Here is a 27289-nt window from a genome sequence, read left to right on the forward strand (position 1 = left end):
GGCCACTCTGAGATTAGTGAATTCCAGATTGGCTTGGGGTAGAGTGAGGCCCTACCTTGAAAAACAACAAGAAAAAAACCCAAAAACAAAGCCTGGAAAGATGGCTCAGTTGGTTAAAGGCCCTTGCATGCAAAGCCTGCCAGCCTGAGTTCAACCCCTCAGCACCAATGTAAAGCTGGTTTGCAGCAGCAAGAAAGTGGAACACAGATACCTTGGGGTTGTCCTATGACCTCCACATGCATGCCATGGCAAAAGGGCCCATACAGGGCTGGAGAGATGGCTTAATGGTTAAGGTGTTTGCCTGCAAAGCCAAAGGATCCCAGTTCGACTCTCCAGGACCCACGTAAGCCAAGATGCACAAGGGGGCGCAAGCATCTGGAGTTCGTTTGCAGTGGCCACAGGCCCTGGTGTGCCCATTCTCTCTCTCAAATAAATAAATAAAATATTTTTAAAAAAGTAACACACCACACAAATGAAATTTATAAACCAACAGCCAGGCATGGTGACACATGCCTTTAATCTCAGCACTTGGGAGTCAGAGGTAGGAGGATCACTGTGAGTTTGAGGCCACCCTGAGACTACCAAGTGAATTCCAGGTCAGCCTGGGCTAGAGTGAGACCCTACCTCAGTTAAAAAAAAAAAAAAAAAAAAAGTCAGAGGAGGGTTGGCGAGATTGTTCACCTGTTTGTTAAGTCACTTGCCTGCAAAGCCTATCAACCTGGGTTGGATTCCACAGTACCCAGGTAAAGCCAGATGCACAGAGTGGCACATGTACCTAGAGTTCATTTGCGTCAGCTGGAGACCCTGGCTCACCCATTCTTTCTGTCTCCTATCTCTGCTTGCAATAAACAAGTAAAAGACAGAGGAATGCCTGAGATACAGTATAGGAGATTTTATTGATCTCATGATGTTTAGTGACACCATGGGAGCAGGTTACTCTCTGGGAAATGCTGCTTTCAGGGATACATGGAAGTCCCTAAATAACGACAGGAGAAGCTTCTGGTATTGTCTCCCTGGGGGAACATTTACTTTGTTACTCCCACGGTGCACAGCCTCACCTGGTGAGATTCAGTTCTCCTAGACTGCTTTAATATGAGGCACTGTGTGTAATCCCAGAACTGGGAGGTTGAGGCAGGGCCAGCATGAGCTTGATGTCAGCCTTGCCTATACAGCATTGCAAGACCCCTTCCTAAACAGCAAAACGGCATCCTTTAAAAAGCCCCAATGACTGCCTTTCTATAGACAGTCCTTCAGAGGGATTAATCTACAAGAGGCAGATGAAGGGAGCATTTTCCTTCTGCAGAAACTTCCTAGGAAGATAGAGCTGCCAGATCCCTGAGTCAGGAAGAAAGGGAAGGGAACAGGACTGAAAGGGTTAAACACACTATCTTAAAGAGAATTATTCCAAATGTTGGAGCGTTTGGTCCCCATGACGTTAATACTGTGCTTCTCAGAAAACACCCGGCCACCGTCAAGTGCCCGGTCTTCTCAGGCGGCAGCAGCCTCCTCTGGGGCGAGTGCTCTGGGCTGCTTCAACCCCCAGGAGGTGCCTGCCACAGGGGGAAGGGGTGGGCAAGGAGGCCCCCCCAGGCAGTGCAGAGCCTGCAGTTCGGCTCCCTCTGGCCTCCGCACTGCTCACAGCTCCCCAGGCGGTCGGCCTACACCAGAAGCGCAGCGGAAGCCCAGGTTGTCTGAGGCTGAGTCTGGAGTGTTGCCCATCCTGCCGGGAAGCCAAAGAGAGAGCATGGGCACTGTGGCAGAAGAGGCCTGTGGAGCTCTGGCACGCAGCACCGAGGGGAGCAGGCTGGGAAAGAACCCGGCTTGAGGGCAAGGCCGCAGTGGGGTGAGGAGACAGGGAGAGAGATGAGGAGCTCTTAAAATAAAACAGCTATAGGTAAGAAATGAGAATCATAGCACTGGCCAAAGACCTCTCATAAATATTCTCACATTCTTCATTTCCCAACTGCTCAGGCAGGCAGAGAATCTAACACTACAAATACTGAGACGCGGTGCCCGAGGCAGACCAAATTTCATCTTAGAGAGTGGTCTTAGCTCAACCACGCAAGCGCACAGCTACTAACTACCCGTGTGAGATGAGCAGCCCCAGGGCCTCTCTAAGCCTTTTCTCCCTATCCCCATAATTTCATACATGTATATAATGTATTTTGATTATATTCGTGCCTATTATCATCTCTTATCCACCTCCCATTCCCACTAAGACACATCTCATTTTCGTGTCTTCTTTTTTTCTCTCTTTGTCCCACAGAGCTTAACTAGGTCTACTTACAGAGCCTAGGCGGGTTTACTTAGTAGAGCATGGGCAACTTAACAGCGGTTACACCGCTGAAGAACATCGCTCCCTTTCTCTGAGTAACCACGAGCTTTCAATAACTCCTTCAGGGGAGGCAGGACCTCATGTGGCCACGTCTTTTTTGTTTGTTTGTTTGTTTTTCAAGGTAGGTTTCACTCTAGTCCAGGCTGACCTGGAATTCACTATGTAGTCTTGGGGTGGCCTCAAACTCGCGGTGATCCTCGTACCTCTGCCTCCCTCCCTCCCAAGTGCTGGGATTAAAGGCGTGTGCCAACACACCCGCTCACCACATCCTTTTTATTTGTGAGACTTTGTTTTTGTTGTTTTTGTTTTTTGAGGTAGGGTTTTGCTCTAGCCCAGGCTGACGTGGAATTCACTATGCAGTCTCAAGCTTGCCTCCAATTCATGATGATCCCCCTATTACTGCTTTCTTTCTCCCCCCCTCAACCCCCCAAGGTAGGGTCTCACTCTGGTCCAGGCTGACCTGGAATTAACTATGTAATCTCAGGGTGGCCTTGAACTCATGACAATTCTACCTCTGAGTGCTGAGATTGAAGGTGTGCGTCCCCACGCCCAGCCTCTATTACTGCTTTCTGAGTGCTGGGATTAAAGACATGTGACACCACACCTAGCCAAAATGATTTTGAAGTGACATTTTTGCGTGCCACCCTAATTTAGAGAGTCAACTACTGCAGGAAGGAATGGCCTACTGTTGTGGCAATTACCATTTCCATTCCTCTGCCCATCTAGGTGAGAGGACTAAAGTTAAAAGGAGCCAGGCATGGTGATCCTCCTACCTCTGCCTCCCAGGTGCTGGAATTAAAGGCACATGCCAACATGCCCAGCTAATCTGCCTCTTTCTCTCTTTAATAAATAAATATTTAGAAACAAAATAAACAAAGAAAGAAAAGAAAAAGTTACAAGGGCTGGAGAGATCACTCAGCAATTAAATGTGCTTGCTTACAAAGCCTGACAGCTCAGGTTTGATTCCCCAGTACCTAAGTAAAGCCAGATGCACAAAATAAAGAAAAAAAGGAAAGAAAAATGGCAAGAACAAGGTCTTGAGCCCTTTTGCTTTCCATGGCAAGCACTGCTGTACCCACAACTTTCAGGAGAGGTGGAGTAGGGGAGGGGCATAGAAGCAGTGACGAAGGGAGCGGGTGTGCAAAGGTGGTAAGGGGTTGAAGAAGTTGGGGTGAGGATGGGGGAGGCTGCAGGAGGAAGTGGGGCATGAAAAGAAGGGCAGAATAAGAAAGGGGGTGCAGTGAGGAAGCAGTTCTCATGCCAGCGCTGGGCACCTGGGCTCCAGAGGTCTGGCATCCACACTTTTGGCCTTGGCTACTGGGGCCCTTACCTGGTGGTGACCCGGGCCCGATGATTGGCAGAGCCATCCACTGTGTCGATCCATGATGCTCCCCGGAGGACACGCATATCTTGGCCAGCAGCCTGGTATGGGGATGCCGTCCACTCCCACACGTTGCCCATAAGGTCGTAGAGCCCTGCAGCACAGCAGCAAGGGGCCCACTTACTATCCTCAAAGCCCTGGGGAGAAACAGGCTGTGCTTTCCTTTGCTACCTCCCTGAGGCACAGAGGTCACACCAAACCAGTGTGTGAGCCCTGGGAAACCTTACCGTAGTTATTCTGTGGGGGGAAAGCATTCACCGGGGACAGTCCGTGGAAGCCATCCTCAGCTTTGTCACCCTTGGGGAACTTTCCCTGGCGGAAGAAATTTAAGGTAAGGATTGATCAGCTTGTCCCAGGGTCACCCAGCTGTATCACCTGGGGAAGGAGAAGGCCAGTGAGTTAAGGTTCCTGTCCCCAGTTGCCGGTGTCCTCCACCACGGCCTCTGTGCTAGACTAGAAGTGTCCCCTGAGATACTCTCACACAGCGGTCCATGCCCAGTTCATGCTGTTCCTCCTTTCCCCACTCTCCCTGCCTTCTTCCCTGTTTCAAACCCTTCATGACATGTGCCTGTAAAGACAGCCATCCCCATCCCCATATCCCTTCTGTAGTCGCTGAAGCCCACACTTGCAACCTTCCCAGGAACCACTGATGCCTCTCCTGCAAAAAGATGTTTTTGGTTGGGGGAGAGTCAGGGTTTGAGGCAAGGTCTCACTCTAGACTAGGCTGACCTGGAGCTCACTTTGTAGCCCAAGCTGGCTTTGAACTCTCAGCAATCCTCCTAAGTCAGAGTCCTGAATGTGGGGATTACAGATGTGAAGCACAGTAGCCAGCAAAATTCTTTTTTTAATTTAATTTAATTTAATTTAATTTAATTTAATTTAATTTAATTTAATTTAATTTATTTGAGAGCGACAGAGAAAGTGAGAGAGAATGGGCGTGCCAGGGCCTCCAGCCACTACGAACGAACTCCAGATGCGTGCACCCCCTTGTGCATCTGGCTAACATGGGTCCTGGGGAATTTAGCCTCGAACTGGGGTCCTTAGGCTTCACAGGCAAGCGCTGAACCACTAAGCCATCTCTCCAGCCCTGAAATTCTTAAAAAGTGCAACCTATGGGGCTGGAGAGATGGCTTAGTGGTTAAGGCTAAGATGCACAAGGTGGCACATGTGTCTGGAATCCTTTTGTGGTGGCTGGAGGCCCTGGTGTGCCTATTCTCTGCCCCCCCACCCGTCTCAAATAAGAATAAATTTAAAAAATTAAAATTATTTAACTTATCTGCATATGTGTGTGTATGGCATGCCAGGGTCTCTTGCTGTTGCAAATGAATGCCAGGCACATGTGGCACATTCCGACTTTATGTGCCTCAGCTTCTTGAGTAGCTGGGATGACAGAACTGCACCATCAGGCTCAGTTAGGCACTGTCTTTTCCCCTTACTGCTTATCTGTTATCAGTTCCATTTAAACTTAAAGCCTTCAGAATCCCACAACGGCCTAACACAACACACGATCTGTTGCACTCAACTGAGGTTTGGTAAAGGAGGAAGACTGGTCTTACCTGCCACAGGTTGGTGCGGTTTGGCTGGAATCGGTTCCCCCACGGATAAACCTGGCCTGGGAGACAGCAAGGAGACAGAATCGAGTGATTAAAAAAAGCCAAAAAAAAAAAAAAAAAAAAAGTGAAGGAGTTAGGCTGGAGAAGATGGCTTAGCGGTTAAGGTATTTATCTGCAAAGCCCAAGGACCCAGGTTCAATTCTCCAGGACCCACATAAGCCAGATGCACAAGAAGGCGCATGCATCTGGAGTTTGTTTGCAGTGGCAGGAGGCCCTGATGTGCCCTCTCTCTCTGTGTTTCTTTCACTCCCTCTTTCTCTCTCAAATAAATAAATAAAATATTTTTAAAAAAATCAAAAAACAGCCGGGCGTGGTGGTACACGTCTTTAATCCCAGCACTCAGGAGGCAGAGGTAGGAGGATTGCCATGAGTTTGAGGTCACTCTGAGACTCCATAATGAATTTCAGGTCAACCTGGGCTACAGTAAGACCGTACCTCAAGAAACAACAACAGGTAGAGAAAGGAAGGGAGGAGGATACTTAATAGGTTGATATTGTATACGTGTAATTACAATGATTGTAATGGGGAGGTAATATGATGGAGAATGGAATTTCAAATGGGAAAGTGTGGGGGTGGGGAGGGAGGGAATTACCATGGGATATATTTTATAATCATGGAAAATGTTAATAAAAATTAAAAAAAACAACAACAACAACAACAAGAAAAAAAAGTGAAGGAGCCAGATATGGTGGGTGCCCACCTTTTATCCCAGCACCTGGGAGGCAGAGGTAGGAGGATCACCACAAGTTCAAGGCCACCCTGAGAATACAGAGTGAATTCCAGGTCAGGCTGTCAGCCTGGGTTAGAGTGAGACTCTACTTCAAAAAACCAAAAAAAAAAATAATAATAATAATAATAAAAATAAAAATTTGAGGGCTGGAGAGATGGCTTAGTGGTTAAGCACTTGCCTGTGAAGCCTAAGGACCCCGGTTCGAGGCTCAACTCCCCAGGACCCACGTTAGCCAGATGCACAAGGGGCGCACGCATCTGGAGTAGTTCGTCTGCAGTGGCTGGAGGCCCTGGCACGCCCATTCTCTCTCTCTCTCTCTCTCTACCTGCCTCTTTCTCTGTCTGTCGCTCTCAAATAAATAAATAAGTAAAAATAATTTAAAAAAAATAAAAAATAAATAAAAAAAATTTGAGTATGCATATAACCTACTGTTTTTACTGTGATAACTGTATGGTCAGGACCGTGGAATGACACATTTATGAGCACCACAGTGACAGTCATCCTACAGTCCCTGTGCCCCTAGGGAAAGGCTGTGTAGTTTTGATGGTTCTTTTTTTTTTGTGGGGGGAGGAGGGTTTCCAAGGTAGGGTCTCACTCTAGGTCAGGCTGACCTGGAATTCACTATGTAGTCTCAAGGTGGGCTTGAACTCACAGCGATCCTACCTCTGCTTCCCCAGTGCTGGGATTAAAGGTCTTTCTCAAACTGCAGCACATGGGAGGCATAGGTAGGAGGATTGCCATGAACACTAGGTCTGTATCTTTTTTTTTTTTTTTAATTTGGGGTTTTTATTGAGGTAAGGTTTCACTCTAGCCCAGGATGACCTGGAATTCGCTATGTAGTCTCAGGGTGACATTGAACTCTCGGTGATCCTCCTACCTCTGTCTCCCGAGTGCTGAGTGGTGGGATTAAAGGTGTGCGCCACCACGATTGGCTTGTTTTTTTTTTTTTGAGGCAAGACTGCCTTTAAACATTATTTTATTATTGACAACTTCCAAAACTATAGACAATAAACCATGATAATTCCCTCCTCCTCTCACTTTCCCCTTCACAACTTCACCCTCCATCATATCCCCTCCCCCTCTCAATCAGTCTCTTTTATTTTGATGTCATCTTCTTTCTTCTTTTCCTCATATTACGAGGGTCTTGTGTAGGTAGTGCCAGGCCATCTTGTGTCTGGAAGAGCACATTGTTAGGCATTCTATCCTTCCTTTGGCTCCTCCCCCCCTCCAAGGTAGGGTCTCAATCTAGCCCAGGCTGACCTGGAGTTCATTATGTAGTATCAGGGTGGCCTCAAATTCATAGTGATCCTCCTAACTCTGCCTCCTGAGTGCTGGGATTAAGGGCATGTGCCACCACACCCAGTCTTTTTTTTTTTTTAGTATCTTATTTTTATTTATTTATTTGAGAGAGGGAAAGAGGCAAAGAGAGAGAGAGAGAGAGAGAGAATGGGCACGTGAGGGCTTCCAGCCACTGCAAACGAACTCCATTTCCCTAGCTTAGCCAAGTTGTTTTCTAAAAATATTTTTATTTATTTATTTATCAGAAATAAAGAGGAAGGGAGGGAGAGGGAGATAGAGAATGGGCGTGCCAGGGCCTCCAGCCACTGCTAATGAACTCCAGCTGCCTGCGTTGCCACCTTGTGCACCTGGCTAACGTGGGGAATCAAACCTGGGTCCTTTGGCTTTGCAGACAAACACCTTAACTGCTAAGCCATCCCTCCAGCCCTTTAAAAATATTTTTATTTATTTATTTGACAAGTGAAAGAGGCAGAGTAAAAGCGAGAGATTGAGAGAGAATGGGTGCGCCAGAGGCTCCAGCCACTGAAAGAAACTGCAGACGCTCACACCGCCTCATGCACCTGGCCTATGTGGGTACTCGGGAATCAAACCTGGGTCCTTTGACTCCTCAGGCCAGTGCCATCAAAAAAATTGTTTATTCATTTATCTATATGACAGATGGCGAAAGAAAGGTAGAGAGAGAAAAAAAAATGTTTAGCCCAATTTTGGTGGTGGTTCTTTGTTCCTAAACTTTTTGTTCTAATTATATTTGCTGAAAGTAATTTAACCAGGTGTGGTGGCTCACACCTGTCATCCTAGCACCTGAGAGGCTAAAGTGGAAGGACTGCTGCAAATGTGAACCTACGCTGGGCTACATAGAAACTTTTAGGCCAGCCTGGGCTACAGAAGCCCTGTCTCAAAAAAAAAAAAAAAAAAAAAAAGCTGGGCATGGTAGCACACGACTTTAATCCCAGCACCACTTGGGAGGCAGAGGTAGGAGGATCACCATGAGTTCAAGGTCACCCTGAGACTACACAGTGAAAGCCAGGTCAGCCTGAACTAGAGTGAGACCCTACCTCAAAAAACAAAATGCAAAAGAAAAAAGGGGGGGGGGTGGGCTGGAGAGATGGCTCAGTGATTAAGGTGTTTGCCTAAGGACCCTGGGTTCAATTCCCTAGTATCCAAATAAAGCCAGATGCACAAGGTGGTGCATACCTCTGAAGTTCTTGCAGTGGCTGGAGGCGCTGGCATGCATGCCCATTTTCTCTCTCTGCCTTGTTCTCTCATAAATAAATAAATATAAAAAATGTCTGTTTGACCTTCCAGTTATTAGCTTTTAGTGTATTTATAGATCTGTTGATCTGAGTGGACTAGATCATAGAGCAATGACTGGTCCTTTGCCACAGATGGTATAAGAAACTGCTACAGGGAGTGTGGGACATTCCCACCGTTTCAAACCCCCATGCAGGGCCAGAAGAGGAGAAGAAGAAGGGAATAATCACCTTGGCATCCACATACCTTTTAAGCCCCCACGGGCAGCAAACTCCCACTCTTCCTCAGTGGGCAGTCGTCTCCCCCGCCATGCACAGTAGGCACCAGCATCATTCCAGCTCACGTGTACCACTGGGAGCTCCAATTTCTCTCTGATGCCAGAGCCAGGACCTGCGGGCTTACAAACGAGATAAAGTGAGACAGGCAGCCTTCTGGGATACAGTGGAAGGCTTGTCTCGGGTGACTGAGCTCAGTCATGCCATTAACTGGAGCAAAGAAGTGGTAAGAAATGTTTGGTGAGTAAGAGACTGCATACACCTGTAATTCCAGCGCTCAGAAAACGCAGGCGGGAGGAACCTGGGTTACCTAATGATATGCTATGTGTGTATGGGGGGGACCACACCTACCACTAGAGAGAGAAATGGGCACTAAGGAGCAGAATTAGAACCGAGGAAGCTGGGCATGGTGATGCACACCTTTAATCCCAGCATTTGGGAGGCAGAGATAGGAGGATTGCTGCGAGTTCAAGGCCACCCTGAGACTACATAGTGAATTCCTGGTCAGCCTGGGCTAAAGCAAGACCCTATCGCAAAACCTGCTGCCCCCACATTCCCCCTGAAAACTCATTTAAAAAATAGTTATTATTTATTTATTTACAGGACAGAGAAAATGAAAGAGGTACATACAATGAGAGAGAAAATGGGTGCACCAGGGTCTCTAGCCACTGAAAATGTGCACTTAGCTTTACATGGATACTGGGGAATTGAACCTGGGTCCTTTGGCTTTGCAGGCAAGCACCTTAGCCACTACTAAGCCATCTCTCTAGTCCCAAACCTCATTATTATTTTTTTTTAAAGATTTATTTTTTTTTAAATTTTTATTAACATTTTCCATGATTATAAAATATATCCCATGGTAATTCCCTCCCTCCCCACCCCGACACTTTCCCGTTTGAAATTCCATTCTCAATCATATTACCTCCCCATTACAATCATTGTAATTACATATATACAATATCAACCTATTAAGTATCCTCCTCCCTTCCTTTCTCCACCCTTTATGTCTCCTTTTCAACTTACTGGCCTCTGCTACTAAGTATTTTCATTCTCACACAGAAGCCCAGTCATCTGTAGCTAGGATCCCCATATGAGGGAGAACATGTGGCGCTTGGCTTTCTGGGCCTGGGTTACCTGACTTAGTATAATACTTTCCAGGTCCATCCATTTTTCTGCAAATTTCATAACTTCATTTTTCTTTACCGCTGAGTAGAACTCCATTGTATAAATGTACCACATCTTCATTATCCACTCATCTGTTGAGGGACATCTAGGCTGGTTCCATTTCCCAGCTATTATAAATGGAGCAGCAATAAACATGGTTGAGCATGTACTTCTAAGGAAATGAGATGAGTCCTTTGGATATATGCCTAGGAGTGCTATAGCTGGGTCATATGGTAGATCAATCTCTAGCTGCTTTAGGAACCTCCACACTGTTTTCCACAATGGCTGGACCAGATTGCATTCCCACCAGCAGTGCAGAAGGGTTCCTTTTTTTCCACATCCCCACCAACATTTATGATCATTTGTTTTCATGATGGTGGCCAATCTGACAGGAGAGAGATGGAATCTCAATGTAGTTTTAATCTGCATTTCCCTGATGACTAGTGACGTAGAACATTTTTTTAGGTGCTTATATGCCATTCGTATTTCTTCCTTTGAGAACTCTCTATTTAGCTCCTTAGCCCATTTTTTGATTGGCTTGTTTGATTCCTTATTAGTTAACTTTTTGAGTTCTTTGTATATCCTAGATATTAATCCTCTATCAGATATATAGCTGGCGAAGATTTTTTCCCATTCTGTAGGTTACCTCTTTGCTTTTTTCACTGTGTCCTTTGCGGTGCAAAATCTTTGTAATTTCATTAGGTCCCAGTGGTTAATCTGTGGTTTTATTGCCTGAGCAATTGGGGTTGTATTCAGAAAGTCTTTGCCAAGACCAATATGTTGAAGGGTTTCCCCTACTTTTTCCTCTAGCAGTTTCAAAGTTTCCAGTCTGATGTTAAGGTCTTTAATCCATTTGGACTTAATTCTTGTGCATGGCGAGAGAGAAGAATCTATTTTCATCCTTCTGCAGATATTTATCCAGTTTTCAAAACACCATTTGCTGAAGAGGCTGTCTCTTCTCCAATGAGTATTTTTGGCATTTTTATCGAATATCAGGTGGCTATAGCTACTTGGGCTTACATCTGGGTCCTCTATTCTGTTCCACTGATCTACATGTCTGTTTTTGTGCCAGTACCATGCTGTTTTTGTTACTATGGCTCTGTAGTATAGGTTAAAATCAGGTATGGTGATACCACCAGCCTCTTTTTTGTTGCTCAGTATTATTTTAGATATTCGAGGTTTTTTATGATTCCAAATGAATTTTTGGATTGTTTTTTCTATTTCCATGAAGAAAGCCTTTGGAATTTTGATAGGGATTGCATTAAATGTGTAGATTGCTTTAGGTAAGATTGCCATTTTCACGATATTGATTCTTCCAAGCCAGGAACAAGGGATGTTTCTCCACTTTCTAGTGTCTTCTGCAATTTCTCGCTTGAGTGTTTTAAAGTTCTCATTGTATAGATTCTTTACTTCCTTGGTTAGGTTTATTCCAAGGTATTTTATTTTTTTTGATGCAATTGTGAATGGGAGTGATTCTCTGATTTCATCCTCTGTGTGTTTGTTGTTAGCATATACGAAGGCTACTGATTTCTGTGTATTTATTTTGTATCCTGCTACATTGCTGTAGGTTTTGATCAGCTCTAACAGCTTGCTAGTAGAGTCTTTAGGGTCCTTTATGTATAGAATCATGTAATCTGCAAATAATGATAACTTGATTTCTTCCTTTCCAATTTGTATCCCTTTTATGTGTGTCTCTTGCCTTATTGCTATGGCTAAGACTTCCAAAACTATATTAAATAGAAGTGGAGACAGTGGACACCCTTGTCTTGTTCCTGATTTTAGTGGAAAAGCTTCCAGTTTTTCCCCATTTAGTAATATGTTGGCTGTAGGCTTGTCATAAATAGCCTTTATTATATTGAGATATGGTCCTTCTATTCCCAGTCTCTGTAGGACTTTTATCATGAAGGGATGTTGGATTTTGTCAAATGCTTTCTCTGCATCTAATGAGATGATCATGTGATTTTTGTCCTTCAACCTATTTATGTAATGTATTACATTTATAGATTTGCGTATGTTGAACCATCCCTGCATCTCTGGGATAAAGCCTACTTGGTCAGGGTGAATGATCTTTTTGATATACTCTTGTATTCTGTTTGCCAATATTTTGTTGAGAATTTTTGCATCTATGTTCATGAGGGAGATTGGTCTGTAATTTTCTTTTTTTGTTCTATCTTTGCCTGGTTTTGGTATCAGGGTGATGCTGGCCTCATAGAAGGAGTTTGGTAGGATTCCTTCTTTTTCTATTTCCTGGAAAAGCTTAAGAAGCAATGGTGTTAGCTCTTCCTTAAAAGTCTGGTAAAATTCAGCAGTGAATCCATCCGGGCCTGGGCTTTTTTTAGTTGGGAGATTATTGATAACTGCTCGGATCTCCATGTTTGTTATAGGTCTATTTAAGTGATTAATCTCATTTTGATTTAATTTAGGTAGGTCATATAGATCAAGGAAATCATCCATTTCTTTCAGATTTTCATACTTTGTGGAGTATATGCTTTTATAGTATGTCCCTATAATTTTTTGAATTTCTCTGGAATCTGTTGTGATGTTACCTTGTTCATCTCTGATTTTATTAATTTGTGTCTCTTCTCTCTTTCTTTTGGTCAGATTTGCTAAGGGTTTATCAATCTTGTTTATCCTTTCAAAGAACCAACTCTTTGTTTCATTAATTCTTTGGATTGTTCTTTTTGTTTCTATTTCATTAATTTCTGCCCTAATCTTTATTATTTCTTCCCGTCTACTACTTTTTGGTTTGCCTTGTTCTTCTTTTTCCAAGGCTTTAAGGCGAAGCATTAGGTCGTTTACTTGCGACCTTTCTAATTTCTTAATATAGGCACTTAAGGCTATAAATTTACCTCTTAGAACTGCCTTCATTGTGTCCCAGAGATTTTGGTATGTTGTGTTCTCATTATCATTTGACTCTATAAATTTTTTGATTTCCTTTTTGATTTCTTCATTGACCCACTCATCATTTAGTAGTGTATTGTTTAGTTTCCATGATTTTGTGTATGCTCTATAGCCTTTCTTGCTACTGATTTGTAGTTTAATTCCATTGTGGTCAGATAGAATGCAAGGAATTATTTCAATTTTCCTGAATTTGTTAAGATTTGCTTTGTGTCCTAATATATGGTCTATTTTAGAGAATGTTCCATGTGCTGCTGAAAAGAATGTATATTCTGCAGCCTTTGGATGAAATGTCCTGTATATATCTGTTAGGTCCATTCCTTCTATGACCTCATTTAGTCCAGATGCCTCTCTGTTTATTCTTTCCCTGGATGACCTGTCAATTGATGAGAGTGGGGTGTTAAAGTCACCCACCACCACCGTGTTTGGTGTTATCTGTGACCTTAGTTCTAATAGTGTTTGTTTGACGAATTTGGGAGCCCCCATGTTAGGTGCATATATGTTTAGGATTGTAATGTCCTCCTGTTGGAGTGTGCCCTTAATCAATATAAAGTGACCTTCCTTATCTTTTTTGACTAACTTCGGACTAAAGTCCACCCTGTCTGATATTAGGATAGCAACCCCTGCTTGTTTTCTAGGCCCATTTGCTTGAAACACCGTCTTCCAACCTTTCACCCTAAGATAATGTCTATCCTTTGTAGAAAGGTGAGTTTCTTGGAGACAACAAATTGTAGGATCCTGCTTTTTAACCCAGTCTGCAAATCTATGTCTTTTCGTTGGGGCATTGAGACTGTTGATATTAAGAGATATTATTGAAAGGTGTGTATTTATGTTTGCCATTTGTGTGTGTGTGTGTGTGTTACTTGTTCTACCTGTGCTCTCTTCTGTTAACTGGTATTTGAGTATGGCTGGTTTTTTCTAGGTTCCTTATATGTGTGTTTTTCCTTTTCTTCAGCATGGAGGATTCTATCAAGTATTTTCTGTAGAGCTGGTTTTGTCTTCAGATACTCCTTTAACCTGCTTTTGTCATGGAATGTCTTTATTTCTCCATCTATTTGGATGGATAACTTTGCAGGATAAAGTAACCTTGGTTGACAGTTGTTATCTTTCAGAACTTGGAATATATCACTCCAAGCCCTTCTGGCTTTAAAAGTTTGTGTTGAATAATCTGCTGTAATCCTGATGGGCTTGCTTTTGTAGGTAACTTGATTTTTCTCTCTAACTGCTTTCAATATTTTTTCTTTGGTTTGTGTGTTTGGAAGTTTGAGTATAATGTGGCGAGGAGAGGTTCTTTCTGGGTTTTGTCTGGCTGGGGTTCTAAAGGCTTCCTGTATCTGTATTGGCACCTCTTTCCCAATTTTGGGGAAATTTTCCTCTATGATTTTGTTGAAGATGCCTACTATGCCTCTGGAGTGGAGTTCTTCTCCTTCTACTATGCCCTGAATTCTTATATTGGATCTTTTCATAGTGTCCCGAATATCTTGAAATTCCCACTCATACTTTTCTATAAGTTTGTCTTTCTCTTTGTTGGACTGCATTAGGTCTGCCACCTGATCTTCTAGCTTAGATATTCTGTCCTCTCCCTCATCCATCCTACTGGTGAGATTTTCTACAGAGTTTTTTATTTCATTAACTGTGTTCTTCATTGCTAGTAATTCTGACTGGTTTTTCTTTATTATTTCTATTTCTCTATTTATGTCTTGTATTGCCTTCTTTATTTCATTAAATTGGTGTCCTGCCTCTTCTTTGATTCCTTTGATTTCCTCTTTGATTTCCTCTTTGATTTCTTCTTTGATTGTTTTCATGTGTTCTTTGACCTCTTTGAACATATTTATAATTATTCTTTTGAACTCTTTCTCAGGCATTTCCTCTAACTCTTTCTCACTGGAGGACATTTCTGATGCATTAATACTTTTAGGTGGATTTATATCGTCTTGCTTTTTAGTGTTTCTTGTGTTATAATGTATATATTTTTGCATCTTGGATTAAGTTAATGCTTGGATTTTCTAGCTAGCTGTGTATTCTTAGCTGTATCAATTGATTTGATGTAATATATTTTCAGGGTAGGACCTTAAGGTATTAGGTGTGGCTCTTAAGACTCTCAGAGTATCTACAAAGATGTTCTTAGGGGTTGAGTTTCCCTGCTATAGGAGTATTCAAGCAGGCTGAGTGGAATAAAATACTGGTAGATTCTAAAATTTAACTAAACACTGTACACATTCAATCAAAAACAGCCCCGAGTATGTATGCAAGAGTAGTTATTATAATGACCAGATCCTCTATCAATAAAGAGGTTTAGATTTCTGGTCTGTTGAGGTATCCAAGTCAGCTTGTGACCAAGTGAGACCCTTCCCTGGTGCAATCCCAGTTACCTTGGATGATTTTGGTCTCAGTCAAGTTGCTGCCTGGGTCGTCGGGCTGCTGTTCTGATTTCTGGAGCTGGGCACTTGCTTTTCCTACGGGGCAAACTGAGCCGCTGCTGCCGCCTCTGCTGCTCCCATAGCTGCCACCACCGGAGCCACCACCGCTGCTGAAGCTGCCGCTGCCGTGTCCACCGCCGCTGCTCACCCCGAAGCCGCTGCTGCGGGATCTGCCGCCGCTGCCGCTCCTGGGTCCGCTGGTACCGGTGCTGGAGTCGCTGAAGTTGCTGCCGAATTCTGCTCCTGCTTGGGTCCCGCCGTCAGCCCAAGTTGGCGTGGCCGGTCCCGGGCCGCTGCTGTGTTCGCTGGAGCTGGGTTCAGGCGGCGGGGTAGGGGAGGGAGCCGCGGCTGCTCTGGTTGTATCGCTGTTCCACGTGTGCTTCTACCTCACGGTCTGCTCTTCCCTCCGTTGCTCACTGCCGCTCTCCCCTCACGTTTCCCGAGTTGCGGAGAGCGCGGTGTGAGGGGAAAATCCCGCACCTGGCTTGTCCTGCGGCTTGAGCCGAGAGTCCGGCGGCTTCTGCCGCTCCGCGGCTGCGGCGGGTGGCCGAGCCGTCCCGGAGCCGCTGTTCCCGCCTGTGCAGTCTCTGGATGCTCTATAACTCTTCCACTTCTCCGCTGCCGCCTCAATTTCCTATACACCTCTCTTTTTAGTAAAAGTGTGTATTTTGCTGAGTTTTTTTGGTGTTTTTCCCCCCTAGGCTGCTTTGGCGTGGTACCTACGCCGCCATCTTAACCGGAAGCCCAAACCTCATTATTTTTGATCAGGTTAGGTGTCTAGGGAAACAAAACTTCCAGAACAAGGTTTAGCTGTGGGAGAAAATAAGAGGAACTGACACATACCTGCCTCCAAAATGCCCTTTGCACTGGCAGCCACCAGAGAACAGACTGTGAAAACAGAAGTAACATGAGAATTCTTCCTGACTTAGTCACCAAAAACAAAATGATGCAGATTTCAGGCTGTGGATGGATTTTCCTTTTCTTTCTATTCTTTTTTGGTTTTCTGAGGTAGGGTCTCACTCTAGCTCTGGCTGACCTTAAAATAACAATGTAGTCTCAGGGTGGCCTCGAACTCACAGCGATCCGCCTACCTCTGTCTCCTGAGTACTGGGATTAAAGACATGTGCCACCATGCCCGGCTCTGTTTTGTTTTTAATTTTTATTTTTGGGTTTTCGAGGTAGGGTCTCACTCTTGCTCAGGTTGACCTGGAATTCACTACATAGTTTCAGGCTGGTCTTGAACAAACAGTGATCTTCCTACCTCTGCCTTGTTTTGTTTTTATTGAGATAGGGTCTCAGTCTAGCCCAGGCTGGCCTTGAACTTATAGAAATTCTCCTACCTCCTTCCTTCAGTACAAGGATTAAAGGTGTGAGCTCTCTGGTGGATAGAATCTTTAAAGAGCAGCCCTCTCTACTCCTGTCTGTCTCTCCTGACCTTTTTCCTTTTCTGCAGTGCTGAGGATTGGACTCTGGCCCTTGCACATGCTAGGCAAGTGCCCTACCACTGAATTACCTCTCCAGCACTTGTTTTTATGTTAATTTTGTTTTGTTTTGTTTTGTTTTTCAAGGTAGGGTCTCACCCTATTTCAGGCTGACCAGAAATTCTCTGTAGTCTCAGGGTGGCCTCAAACTCATGGTTTCTGAGTGATGGAAATAAAGGTGTGCGCCAGCAGGGCTGACTTCTGATGTTAATTTTGAGTCAAAGTCTTGCTAAATTGGCCTTGAATATGCTATCTTCTTGCCTCAGCCTCCCAAGTAGCTGGACTGACCGCATGTGTCACCAGGTCTGGCGTTCACCACCCTTATTAGAGGAAAAGTTTGTTAAAACACTGTCTTGGGTCAGGAAGGATGTGAGGGTGATCTGGCTGTGACATCTGTCACCTCACTGATCAACAGGGTTGATTCAGCTGATCTAGCTGGATATGCTGGTGTCCCCTTCCTCCCTCTCTGCTCCACGTGTGGCCCTCCTGAAGCTGTGAGCTTGGTCGAAGATGATGACGGTGGTAGTTTGATTCAGGTGTCCCCCATAAACTTAGGTGTTGTGAATGCTAGGTTCCCAGCTGATGGATATTTGGGAATTAATGCCTCCTGCAGGGAGTGTATTGTTGGGGGTGGGCTTAAGGGCTTTATAGCCAGTTTCCCCATGCCAGTGTTTGGCACACCTTCCTGTTGCTGTGGTCCACCTTCTGTTGGCCAGGGGGTGATGTCCACCCTCTGCTCATGCCATCGTTTTCCCCTGCCATCGTGGAGCTTCCCCTCAAGCCTGTAAGCCAAAATAAATCTCTTTTTCCCACAAGCTACTCTTGGTTGGGTGATTTCTACCAGCATTGCGAACCGGACTGCAACAACGACCTTCCTGAACAGAGGAACGAACGGTCTTCTGCGAAGGGTACAGGAGCAGCAGCGCTCCCCTGACTGAGCATCCAAACAAGCTCTCAAGGGAGCTTCTGAAGCCTGGGTTTACTTGGCTAATTCTTAGTCTCTATGCAAGAAGAGGCTCCAGGTTAAGCGAGGAGTGTATATTCACGCTGTTCACATGGGGTGGAATCCTCTAGCTTCTGCTCTGCCTCCAGCACACAGACTCGATTCTCTACTGTGACCCAAGTGACTCCATATCCCTCAGGAGTTCCTGACAGGTCCCGCCCTGGCCCTTCCCCTCCACGACCAGGTTCTCTCACCTCCATTGGCTGCGAGGCTTGCTTTCGGAGCTCATCGGAGACAAAATCCTCAAAGACAAAGCTCCATCCAAACCCCTCAGCCTCTGTCCGGTACTTTTTCTCCCTGACAAACTCCCTGGAAAGACAGAGTTCAGTGGACAGGATTCCACACCCCATCCCTACCCTTTCCTGCTCCACGAAGCCTCGGTCCTTGTCCTCTAAGTCACACACTAGTTTTCCACAAGCTTTAAGAAATTACCCCCCCCCCAAAAAAAAGAAAAAAAAGTCGGGTGTGGTGGTGCACGTCTTTAATCCCAGCACTCGGGAGGCAGAGGTAGGAGGATCATTGTGAGTTCAAGGCTACCCTGACACTGAATTACAGGTCAGCCTGGGCTAGAGAGAGACCCTACCTTGAAAAAAAAAAATCCTTCTACTTCTGCCTACCAAATGCTGGGATTAAAGGTGTGTGCGACAATGTCTGGCAAATACATTCTCAAATAACTGAAAAAATTTCAAAAGCATATGCAGGAGTTGGAGAAATGGCTTAGCAGGTAAGAGTACTTCTCCCACAAGCATAAGGCCTGAGGACGCCTGACATGACCTGTTTTTTTTTTTTTTTTGGTTTTTCGAGGTAGGGTCTCACTGTAGCCCAGGCTGACCTGTAATTCACTATGGAATCTCAGGGTGGTCTCAAACTCATGGCAATCCTCCTACCTCTGCCTCCCGCGTGCTGGGATTAAAGGCGTGCGCCACCACGCCCGGCTATGACCTGATTTCAATCTCCCAAACCCACATAGACACTAGGGCATGGCCATGCACATCTGTAACTCCAGTCCTATGGGGAGCAGACAGCAAGCTCTGGAATCAGTAACCAACTGATTCAAGGGAACTCATGGATTAAGTAAGTAAGGAGGGGACAGATGATGTTTCTTCCGGCTTTCACACATGTATGCATGAGGCATGTGCACCTACGCACACTCGACACATGAAAAAACATATAGCTGGGTGTGGTGGTATGTGCCTGTAATCCCTGCACTTGGGAGGCTGAAGTAGGAGGATCATTGTGAGGTAGAGTCCAGCCTGAGACTACATAGTGAATTCCAGGTCAGCCTTTTCTAGAGACCCTACCTCAAAAAAAACCAAAAGCAGGGAGTGGTGGAGCACGCCTTTAATCCCAGCAATTGGGAGGCAGAGGTAGGATGATCAATGTGAGTTCAAGGCCAGCCTGAGACTCCATAGTGAATTCCAGGTCAGCCTGGGCTACGTTGAAACCCTACCTTGTAAAACAAAACAAACAACAAGAAGAACAAAAAATGTAAGGGTCTAGGGATGGCTTTGCAGTTAAAGCGTTTGCCTGTGAAGCCAAAGGTCCCAGGTTCTATTCCCCAGGACCCACGTAAGCCAGATGCACAAGGTGGTACATGCATCTGGAGTTCACAGTGGCTGAATGCCCTAGCATAACCATTCTCTATCAGTCTTCTCTCTCAAATAAATAAAATAAGATAAATATTTAAAAAAATATTTTATTATTTATATATTTGTTTATTTGAGAGAGAGAGATACAGATATAGGCAGGGAGAGAGAGAGAGAGGGAGAGAGAGAGAAAATGGCACACCAGAGCCTCCAGCCACTGCAAATGAACTCCAGATTCGTGTGCCCTGGGGAGTCAAACCTGGGTCCTTTGGCTTTATGCAGGCAAGTGCCTTAACTGCTAAGCCATCTCTCCAGCCCAAGATAAATACTGAAAAAGCCAAAATATTAAAAAAGTTTAAAAGTTGCACATATAAGCAACATACACGATACTGCAAAAAAAAAAATGAGTACAGATACGTAAAGAGAAAATTAAATAACTGTCCATTATCACATCAGGTAAAAGATACATCTTTCCACATTTGTACTCTACCTCCCCATTCTCTCTAGGGATTTATTCTTGCAGGGTTTAAGAACAAACCAAGCCGAGGATTTTTATGTTATTTAGGGCCCTTAATCCCCTTGAAGAACACCTAATGTACCTGAAATCTTTATTGGTGACAGGAAATATGTCGATGGCAAAAGGTTTTACTGTTACCTCCCGGACGGGCCCTTCTCCGTCTCGGCCATCTGGAGCATTTGTTCCCATGAGGAATTTCCCTCCAGGCAGCTGCACCATGCTAGGAGCCTGTGCATCTCCTACAGAAAAGGGGGATTAACAACAGGAATAGATGGTAAGACCCTATTGCTGAAGACTCCATATACTTGGGCTGCAAGGCCACTGAGAAATCCTGCTGGAACTGAGCCAACAACCTCCTCCATATAGACAGCTGACAGAAAGGTGGAAGAAGCCATGCTGCACGCAGTTCAATGAGAGAGAAATTACCAGTGGAGATACTCAACAGTGGACACACTGAAGTTTTAAATTTTGCCAGCCAGGCCAAATGAGCCAACAGGTGCAATAATGGCACATTTTTCATGGTGGAAACCAACTGCCCTCTAACTGGACGGGAGGCCAGCTCCATGGGAGTGAATACATCCCTGACACTGAAAACTTAAAACAGGGGTAGTCATGAGCCCTAAAGTGTAATGTTTGTTGCTGTCTGGCTAACTGTACATACTATGCTCATCAAACTGCCCAGTAAGCACTTCTCTTAATGTTCATACCTATATATGAATGCTACTCTCACTTTTGGTACAGAATCTTCTCTTTTCAGATGACAGTGACCTTGGAATGACTCAGAAGGCATCATGGTGCTGGAAAGAAGTGAAAGGAGTGCTCAGCATTGCAATATCTCTATCACACCTTCCAAGGCTCAGGGTTTATTGCAGAAAAGGCGGCGGAAAGAATATAAGAGCCAAAGGAAGGGTAGGACTCCTTACAATGTGCTCTCCCCCAGACACAAATGGTCTGGATATCCATGACCTCACAGTGCCTGACACTACCTACACAAGACCATCATAATAGGAAGAAAAGATGATGACATCAAAATAAAAGACAGACTGATTGAGAGAGGAGAGGATATGATAGAGAATGGAGTTTCAAAGGGGAAGTTGGGGGGGGAGGGCATTACACAGGATATTGTTTACAATCATGAAAGTTATTAAAAAGAAAAGGGGGGTTAAGTATAATCCTGACACACATGACAAGTAGTAATCTATGCATCCTATGTAATACCCATAATAGTATAAAAAGACAAAATATGAAAGCTTACTACTTTTAGCTTGAAATTCTTCTTCTGCCACTTAACTTCTGGCACCTTAGGCAAACTACTTCATCTGAGATTTAATTTCTTCATCTATAAAATGGGGACACATCTATTTTATGGGTGGCAGTTGTGTGCACTGAAATAACAAGTGTGAGCATTGGGGAGATTGTTCAGTGGTTCAGAGCTCCTCCTGTTTAAACATGAGTGCCTCATGGGCCAAAGACCACCAAGTTCAACTCCCCAGAATCCACGTAAAAAGATAAGCATGGCCACACACACTTGTTTGTAATCCCTCAGGGAGCAGAAACCAGAAAATTGCAGATCGATAGCACCTCCAGTTTGAGGGTAAAACCTTGTTAAAGGAAAGAAGTAAGAGAATGAACAATTAAGAGGATAACCAAAGTTCTACTCTGCTCTCCGCATGCATGCACATGGGGCATATGCATCTACATACACGCATGTACACACCACACTCATACCTTACACATATACATTCACACACACACACACACGTGTAACCAGGCGTGATACTTATAATCCCAGCACTTTAAAGGCTGAGGCAGCAGGATTGCTGCCAAGTTCCAGGCCAGTCTGGGCTACAGTGTGAAACCCTGATTCAAATGAAACAAAACAAAACAACAACAACAAAAAAAAGATAGAGGGCCGGGAAAAATGGCTCAAGAGTTAAGGGCATTTGTTTATACAGTCTGCTGTCCAACACAAAAAATGATACAAGTGTCTGGTGTTCATTTTCATTGGCAAGAGGCCTCTGTATATACACACACACACACACACACACACACACGTCAACATACGAAATGTTGCCAGGCATGGTGTGCACCTTTTTTTTTTTTTTTTTTTTTTTTTTTTTTTGGTTTTTCGAGGTAGGGTCTCACTCTAGTCCAGGCTGACCTGGAATTAACTCTGTAGTCTCAGGGTGGCCTTGAACTTATGGCGATCCTCCTACCTCTGCCTCCCGAGTGCTGGGATTAAAGGCGTGTGCCACCACGCCCGGCCCGTGGTGTGCACCTTTAATCCCAGCATTCAGGAGGTAGAGGTAGGAGGATGGCTGTGAGTTCAAGGCCACCCAGAGACTGTAGTGAATTCCAAGTTAACTTGAGGGTAGTGAGACCCTATCCCAAAAATACAAAACAAAGCAAAACAAAACACACACCAATAACAACAACAACAACAAAAACATGAAATGTTGAACACAAGGCAGATTTTTCCTCTACACAACCTTTTACCCCAGATAATTTATTATCATCTTTTTTCTTTTCAAGGTAGAGTCTCGCTCTGGCTGAGCTGGAATTTACTATGTAGCCTCAGGCTGGCCTCAAAACTCAGTGATCCTCCTACCTCTGCCTCCTCACTGCTGGAATTAAAGGTGTGTACCACCACACCCTACCCGCCTAGTAATCTTTAAAAATTTATTTTTATTTATTTATTAGAGTCAGAGGGAGAGGAGAGTGGGAGGGAGGGAGAGAAAGAGAGCGCATGAGAGCGAGAATGGGCACACCAGGGCTTCCAGTCACTGCAAACAAACTCCAGATGCATGTGCCCTCTTGTGCATCTGACTAACATGGGTCCTGGGGAATTGAACCTGGGTCCATTGGCTTTGCAGGCAAGCATGGCTAAGTCAGCCCTCCAGCCCCCAGCTAGTAATTTTTTTTTTTTTTTCTGAGGTAGGGTCTCACTCTGGTCCAGGCTGTCCTGGAATTAACTCTGTCATCTCAAGGTGGCCTTGAACTCATGGCAATCCTTCTACCTCTGCCTCCTGAGTGCTGGGTTTACAGTGTGTGCCACCACGCCCGGCCCAGCTAGTAACTTTGAAGCTATAACCTCCAATACACTTTGTGCCCTTCACCAACATTTCTGTGTACGTATTTCTTCTCTTTTTCCTCTGTACGTCTTGAGCATGAACCAAAAAAAATTGTTTTTACTTTCTTCAAGGCAGAATCTCATTGTAGCCCAGGCTGGCCTGGAGCTCACTCTGTAGCCTAGGCTTGCCTCAAACTCACTGCATCCTCCTACCTCAGCCCCTGGTGCTGTGATTCAAGGCATGTGCCACTACATGGAGCTTACCAAAAATTTTGGGATGGGATTTCACTGTTACATGTCCTGAGTTTACAAGGAGTGTGCCCACCTTAGATGCTTTTATTTTTGGGGTGAAGGGTTGCACTGAGGATAGACTCTGGGACTTGAAGACACTAAGCTGATGGATACCCCAGCCCTCAGCATAGACTCCTATTTTTTGTTTTGAAGCAAGGTTTCACTCTGGGCAGGCTGACCTCAAACTCATGACAATATTTACCTCAGCTTCCCAAATGCTGGGATTAGGGGTGTTGAGGCTCACAATTTAAACTGGTTTTGTTTTCCTAAACCTTTGACCTCTACTTCCCCAAGTGCTGGCATTACAGGCAGTTAATTTTGGGTATGTGTGATTTCTTTCTTTTCTTTTCTCTTTCTATTTTATTTATTTATTTCTGAGGCAGGGGTGGAGGTGGAGAATTGGCAGGCTAGGGCCTCTAGCCACTGCAAACTCCAGATGCATGAGAATCTGGGTTTGTTGTTGAGGTAGTCTCTCTAGCCCAGGCTGACCTGGAATTCACTATGTAGTCTCAGCATGGCCTGGAGCTCACAAGGATCCTCCTACCTCCACCTTCCAAGTGCTGGGATTAAAGGCGTACACTTCCATGCCCGGCTTTAAAATATATATATATTTCATTTATTTGCTTGTTTATTTATTATCTGAGAGAGAGTCAGATAGAGAGAATGGCGTGCCATGGCCTCTAGCTACTGGAGAACTCCACAGGCGCATGTGCCACCTTGTGCAACTGGCTTATGTGGGGCCATGACTGGCTTGTGTATGTGTTTTTAAATATTTGTATTTATTTATTTGAGAAAGAGTGAGTATGGGCACACCAGGGCCTTCTGCCACTGCAAAGGAACTCCAGATGCACGTGCCAGTATGTGTTCTGGCTTTACATGGGTACTGGGAAACTGAACGGCTCAGGCCTTACCAGCATGACCCTTCGACCTCTGACCCATATCTCCAGACCTTGTGTGATTTTTAAAAAAATCTTTTAAATTTGTATTTATTTACTTGAGAGAGAGAGAGAGAGAGGGAGAAAGGCAGATAGAGAATGGGTGTGTCAGGGCTCCAGCCCCTGCAAACAAACTCCAGACACATGTGCCACCTTGTACATCTGGCTTACGTGGGTTCTGGGGAATTGAACCTGGATCCTTAGGCTTTGCAGGCATTTAACCACTAAGCCATTTCTCCATCTCACACTTTGTGTGATTTTTACAAGCAGCCCCCGTCCCCCCACCCCCCAGGTAGGGTTTCACTCTAGCTCAGGCTGACCTGGAATTCACTATGTAGTCTCAGGGTGGCCTTGAACTCACAGCCATCCTCCTACCTCTGCCTCCCCAGTGCTGAGATTAAAGGCGTGTGCCACCATGCCTAGCAAATAAAAGTATTTTTATTTGTTTATTAGTTTGAGAGACAGAGGGAGAGGGAAGGAGGGAGGAGAATGGGTACTCCAGGGCATCCAGTCACTGCAAACAAATTCCAGATGCATGTGCCACCTTGTGCATCTGGTTTACATGAGTCCTGGGGAATCAAACCTGTGTCCTTTGGCTTGGCAATCAAACACCTTAACTGCTAAGCCATTGTTCCAACCCTAAAAATATTTATTTATTTTGTTTTTTCAAGGTAAGGTTTCACATTAGCCCAGGCTAACCTGGAACTCACTATGTAGTCTCAGGATGGCCTCAAACTCATGGTGAGCCTCCTATCTCTGCCTCCTGAGTGCTGTGATTAAAGGCATGTACCACCACGCCCAGCTATTTATTTATTTATTTTCTTTGGGACAGAGAGAGAGAGAGAGAGAAAATGGGTGTGCCAGAGCCTCTAGTCACTGCAAATCAACTCCAGATGCATGCGCCTCCTTGTGTACCTGGCTTATGTGGTACCTGGAGAATCGAACCTGGGTCCCTCAGCTTTGCAGGCATGTATGTGCCTAAACTGCTAAGCCATCTCTCCAGCCCCTAAAAATATTTTTAATAAATAGTAAAGCAGACCAGGTGTGGTGGTGCTCATCTTAAATCTCAACACTTGGAGGCTGAGACATGAGGATGGTCCTGAGTCTGAGACCAGACTGGGGTTACAGAGTGAGATCCAAATTGGCCTGAGCCAATTGGGAGAGCCTACCTCAAAATAAATAAATAAATAAATAAATAAATATATAAACATATATATATATATATACATATACATATACATATACACACACACACACACACACACACACACACACACACACACACACACACATATATATAAAAGACAGCAAAAAAACAGGGCTTAGCGATGGTTCAGCCGTTAATGCACTTGCCTGCAAAGCATAATAACCCAGGTTCGATTCCTCAGGTCCCAAGTAAGCCAGTTAGTTGCACAAGGTGACACATGCGCCTGGAGTTCGTCTGCAGTAGCGAGGGGCCATGGCACGCCCATTCTATCTGATTCTCACAAACAATAAGTAAATAAGCAAAAAAAAAAAAAAAAAAAAAAAAGCCGGGCATGGTGGTGCACACCTTTAATCCCAGCACTCGGGAGGCAGAGGTAAGAGGATCGCTGTGAGTTCGAGGCCACCCTGAGACTACCTAGTGAATTCCAGGTCAGCCTGGGCTGGAGTGAGACCCTACCTCGAAAAACAAAAAGCAAAGCAAAACAAACAGCAAAAAAAGAAAAAAGAAAAAAGAAAATAGGGACTCACGCCTGTAACCCTAGCACTCGGGAAACCGGAGTATTGCTTCAAGTCCTAGATTCGGCCAGAGCTACATAGCGAGACCCTGTCCCAAAGTCAAAATAATGGACAGAAGTCGGCGAGGCTCACGCGTCCCTGCCCGCGCCCGCGTGATGAGAGGAACACGCACACTGACCTGGCGCCAGCACAGGGATGAACGCGAACCACAGCAGCTGCACGAGCGCGAGCCCCATACCGACCGCCCCTCGCGAGCGGGCCACTGCGCCTGCGCAAGGACCCACGGGGGGCGGGAGGGGGCGTGACCTACCCGCGCGCAAGCGCACAGCGTCTCCCAGTCCCAGGCGGCAGGTCAGGGTTCTCTGGCCCCTCCCACCGACCGCCCACTAACTTTTAAAACTGTAATTAGCGGTGTGTGGGGCCACATGCCTTTAATACTAGCACTGGGGTGTCTGGGGCAGGAGGATCGCCATGAACTCCAGGCCACTGTGAGTTTACATAGTGAACTCCAGGTCAGTTTGGGCTAGAGACCCTACCTTGAAAAGTCAAAATAATTTTGAGAATGAGCCAGGCGTGGTAGCTCACGCCTTTAATCCCAGCACTTGGAAGGCAGAGGTAGGATTGCCGTGGGTTCAAAGCCACCCTCAGACTACCAGGTGAATAGGTGAATTCTAGGTCAGCCTGGGCTAGAGCGAGACCCTACTTTGAAAAACCAAAAAAAAAAAAAAAAAAAAAAACCACCTCTCTCCAGCCTCAGTAAACTATTTCGAGTGCATTCTGGTATTAGAGGTGTGCGCCACCAGGCCCTAAGACTTGGGATCTTCTAGCAGAACTTTTTCTTTTTTGTGGTTTTCCGAGGAAGGGTTCACTCTAGCTCAGAACGACCGGGAATTCACTATGTAGTACCAGGGCGGCCTCGGACTCTCGGCAATCCTACCTCTGCCTCCCCAGTGCTAGTATTTAAAGGCATGTGTCACTACACACCGCTATTGGGATTAAAGGTGTGCGTCACCATGCCTGGCTCTTATTTTCATTTTATTTTTCAGGGTAGTTTCACTGTAAACCAGGCTGACCTGGAATTATGTAGTCTCATGTTGTACACCGTCCAGCGGTGTTTGAAAAAACGTGAAATGAACACACCACAGGCAAAATATGATTTCATGGAGAGTCAAGGAGATGAGTTTGAGCGCTTTTCCCATTGACTACTCACACCTTTTATTTAGACTCAAGTAGCCAAAGCAAAGGGAAGTCAGGGTAAAACAGTTTGCATCAGACAAGATGATCGATCATGAACTAGGCATGGTAGCATATGCCTTTA

General features: G+C 45.1%; 1 protein-coding gene across 2 annotated transcripts; it reads right to left on the reverse strand.

Moving 5' to 3' along the window:
- Window positions 1-877: 877 nt before the first annotated feature.
- Window positions 878-26233, reverse strand: Sumf2 (sulfatase modifying factor 2). Of its 2 annotated transcripts, none has more exons than XM_045143280.1 (9): window positions 26150-26233; window positions 20092-20192; window positions 18045-18159; window positions 16210-16254; window positions 8856-9006; window positions 5273-5328; window positions 3944-4028; window positions 3666-3810; window positions 878-1720 (listed from the first exon to the last, which is right to left on the reverse strand). In XM_045143280.1, exons 2-9 carry the CDS (start codon window positions 20187-20189, stop codon window positions 1636-1638), a joined length of 780 nt encoding a protein of 259 aa, XP_044999215.1. In that variant the 5' UTR covers window positions 20190-20192; window positions 26150-26233; the 3' UTR covers window positions 878-1635. The 2 variants fall into 2 exon arrangements, with proteins under 2 accessions (XP_044999215.1, XP_044999214.1); XM_045143279.1 differs by having other exon boundaries at window positions 20036-20192.
- Window positions 26234-27289: the final 1056 nt, after the last annotated feature.

Source organism: Jaculus jaculus, chromosome 2 (assembly GCF_020740685.1).
Source record: "Jaculus jaculus isolate mJacJac1 chromosome 2, mJacJac1.mat.Y.cur, whole genome shotgun sequence".
Classification (NCBI taxonomy): domain Eukaryota; kingdom Metazoa; phylum Chordata; class Mammalia; order Rodentia; family Dipodidae; genus Jaculus; species Jaculus jaculus.

Bases quoted from the DNA above. Each gene is read 5' to 3' on its own strand.
- Sumf2 (XM_045143279.1), bottom strand. From the start codon at position 26,207: ATGGGGCTCGCGCTCGTGCAGCTGCTGTGGTTCGCGTTCATCCCTGTG. The intron at 18,160-20,035 runs GTACATTAGGTG...CTGTCTTTCCAG, and splicing joins GTCACCAATAAAGATTTCAG to GGAGTTTGTCAGGGAGAAAA. The intron at 5,329-8,855 runs GTATGTGGATGC...GCTGTCTCCCAG, and splicing joins TGCCCGTGGGGGCTTAAAAG to GCCAGGTTTATCCGTGGGGG.